Raw genomic sequence first — 2500 nt, forward strand, 5'->3', positions numbered from 1 at the left:
TGGTGGAAGGGGAGGGGTTGGGGGGGTTTGGGGGGGGGGTTTGGGGGGGGGGTGGGGGTGGGGTTGGGGGGGGTTGGGTGGGGGGGGTTTGGGGGGGTTGGGGGGGGGTTTGGGGGGGGGGTTGGGGAGGTTGTGGGGGTGGGGGGGGGGGTGGGTTGGGGGGGTTGGGTTTGGGGGGGGTTTTGGGGGGGTGGGGGGTGGGGTAGGGGATTGGGGGAGGTTGTCGGGGTGGGGTAGGGTGGGATGGGGGGAGTGTAGTGGGAGGTTTAAGTGGGGGTAGGATTGCGGGGGGGTTTTGAAAGGGGGAAGGATTGTTTGAAGTTAAGGGGGGGGTGGGGGAGGTTAAAGTGGGGTTGGGTTGTTCTAGGTTCTAGGTCAAGGTTGTTTCACGGGAAGGGCAGATAAAATACTCTCACGCTGGATAAACTCTACGGATGTTCCACAAAACTCTTCAGACATCATAGGATTTTTTTTTTTTTTTTACTTTGAAATTTGGTAATTCAGAGTACAGCACAAGAGTCATTAAAAAATAATACACCTTCTCTCCCCGCCCACACCCACCCACAGATCGTCTCCTTCATCCCCAATATCGTGGGCGGGATTGTGACGGGCGTGTCTTCCATGGTCGACGTCTTCGGAATGGGTTTGACCTTTGTGGGCGGGGGTCTCGAGTACTCTGCCGTTGCTGTGGAGAAGACTGGGCGTGGCATTCAGGTACGTTCATGAGGATAAGGATTATGGTAATGAGGATAGTGGTGGTGGTGGTGATTATGGTGGTGAGGATAATGGTAAGAGTAAGAATATTGATGTTAATTATGATAATTATGATGATGATGATAACAGTAATGATAATAGCAACAACAGTGAGATTTTTTTTGTTTGTGTTTGTGTTTGTGTGTGTGTGTGAACGGGGATTATGTTTTGTGTGTGTGTGTGTGTGTATATGTGTGTGTGTGTGTGTGTGTGTGTGTGTGTGTGTGTGTGCATGCGAGTGATTTCTTGTTAATACTGACTCTTCCATGTTTAAGTAGACTGCACGTGAATATACTTATACACAAATAGATTCAACTCGGATATTTCTTTCTCATTACATACCACTTTATTTCACAGAACATCTATTTTCAACGTTTATCACCATCGTCTATCATCAAAAACATGACATTAACCCGTGAGATAAAGTCATTAGATGAACACCTTACATTTTCATCGAAATATACATACATACATATATATATATATATATATATATATATATATATATATATATATATATATATGTGTGTGTGTGTGTGTGTGTGTGTGTGTGTGTGTGTGTGTATAACCGAGAAACCAAACCATTAATTCGGTTTTTATGACATATTAATTACATTTTTATTGCAATATATTACAGCCTAAAGCCAAAAAGTGACTGGATGAATAATGATGATAATGTTGATGACTATGATGATAATGATAGTTACAGTCATTATCGTTATCACTATTATCATTATTATCATAACAATTATCATCATCACCATATAAATGAATAAACTAACACCACACTACAATACTAACAACCAAACCAATCCAAAAATCTAATCATTATCATCACCAATAACACCCCAATCATTATCACCATTCTCATATTCCTTTTTCTTTCCCCTTTTTTTTTCTCTCTCTCGACCAGAACTTATCAGCTGCGATGCCCACGGTAGTCACGGGGATGCTGGTGGGCGGTCTAGGCCTACTCTTCATGTTCCCCAATTTGCAGGCGTGGATGGTCTCGGGATTAGCTTCTACTGGACTCATGTATGTTGGATGGTTTTTGGTTTTTATTTCTTTTTTTTGTGATTAGAATTAGTGTTGGGTTTTATTTTTTTTTTTATTTTTTTTTTATTTTTTTTTTTGGGGGGGGGGGGTTAGTGGTTTTTTTTTTTTTTTTTATTTTGGGTTTGGTTCTATTTTTTTTTTTCCCTCCTTTGCGGGGGGTGGTAGTGTTTAGTAGTTCCTTGTTTTTTTTTAATTAATTTTGGGTTTTTTTGGTCATCTATGTGGTCCCTTACTGGTCTTTTTTTTTTTTCTTTCTTTCTTTTTTTAGGGTTTAAAACTTTTGGTTAGGAAGTTAGGGAGATGATTTAGAACTAGGTTGTGAGGTTAGAAGCTAGTGTATTGTGGAACGAGGTTGTAAAATGGGGAATTTTAATATTACGATTTTTTTTTTCTTCATATTTTGGACTAAAATAAGGGTCAAATATTGGTATAAATAGGGTCAAATATGCTAAAAAGAGGTAAAAACTTTTTCTTTATTTCCAAATCAACGAAAAAAAAAACAAGGTGGAAAAAAAAAAAAAAAAACAAAAAAAAAAAAAAAAAAAAAAAAAAAAAAAAAACAAAACAAAAAAAAAAAAAAAAAAAAACAAAAAAAAACAAAAAAAAAACAAATATATATATATATATATATATATTTTATATAGATATTATATATATATATATATATATATATATTAAATAATATGTAAAT

At 37.7% G+C, this 2500-nt stretch overlaps 1 protein-coding gene across 1 annotated transcript in view; it reads left to right on the forward strand.

The window, feature by feature from the left end:
- The first annotated feature begins 563 nt into the window (after window positions 1-563).
- LOC147466370 (uncharacterized) overlaps window positions 564-2500 on the forward strand; it is a 4366-nt gene continuing 2429 nt past the window's right edge. Inside the window, exons 1-2 of the mRNA XM_086535586.1 lie at window positions 564-714; window positions 1667-1788. Of these exons, the coding sequence (XP_086391712.1) occupies window positions 622-714; window positions 1667-1788 (215 nt within the window). The 5' untranslated portion in view covers window positions 564-621. The remainder of the gene's footprint in view (window positions 715-1666; window positions 1789-2500) is intronic.

This window comes from Penaeus japonicus, unplaced genomic scaffold (genome assembly GCF_977035675.1).
Source record: "Penaeus japonicus unplaced genomic scaffold, GWHDUDI00000001_assembly GWHDUDI00001492, whole genome shotgun sequence".
Classification (NCBI taxonomy): domain Eukaryota; kingdom Metazoa; phylum Arthropoda; class Malacostraca; order Decapoda; family Penaeidae; genus Penaeus; species Penaeus japonicus.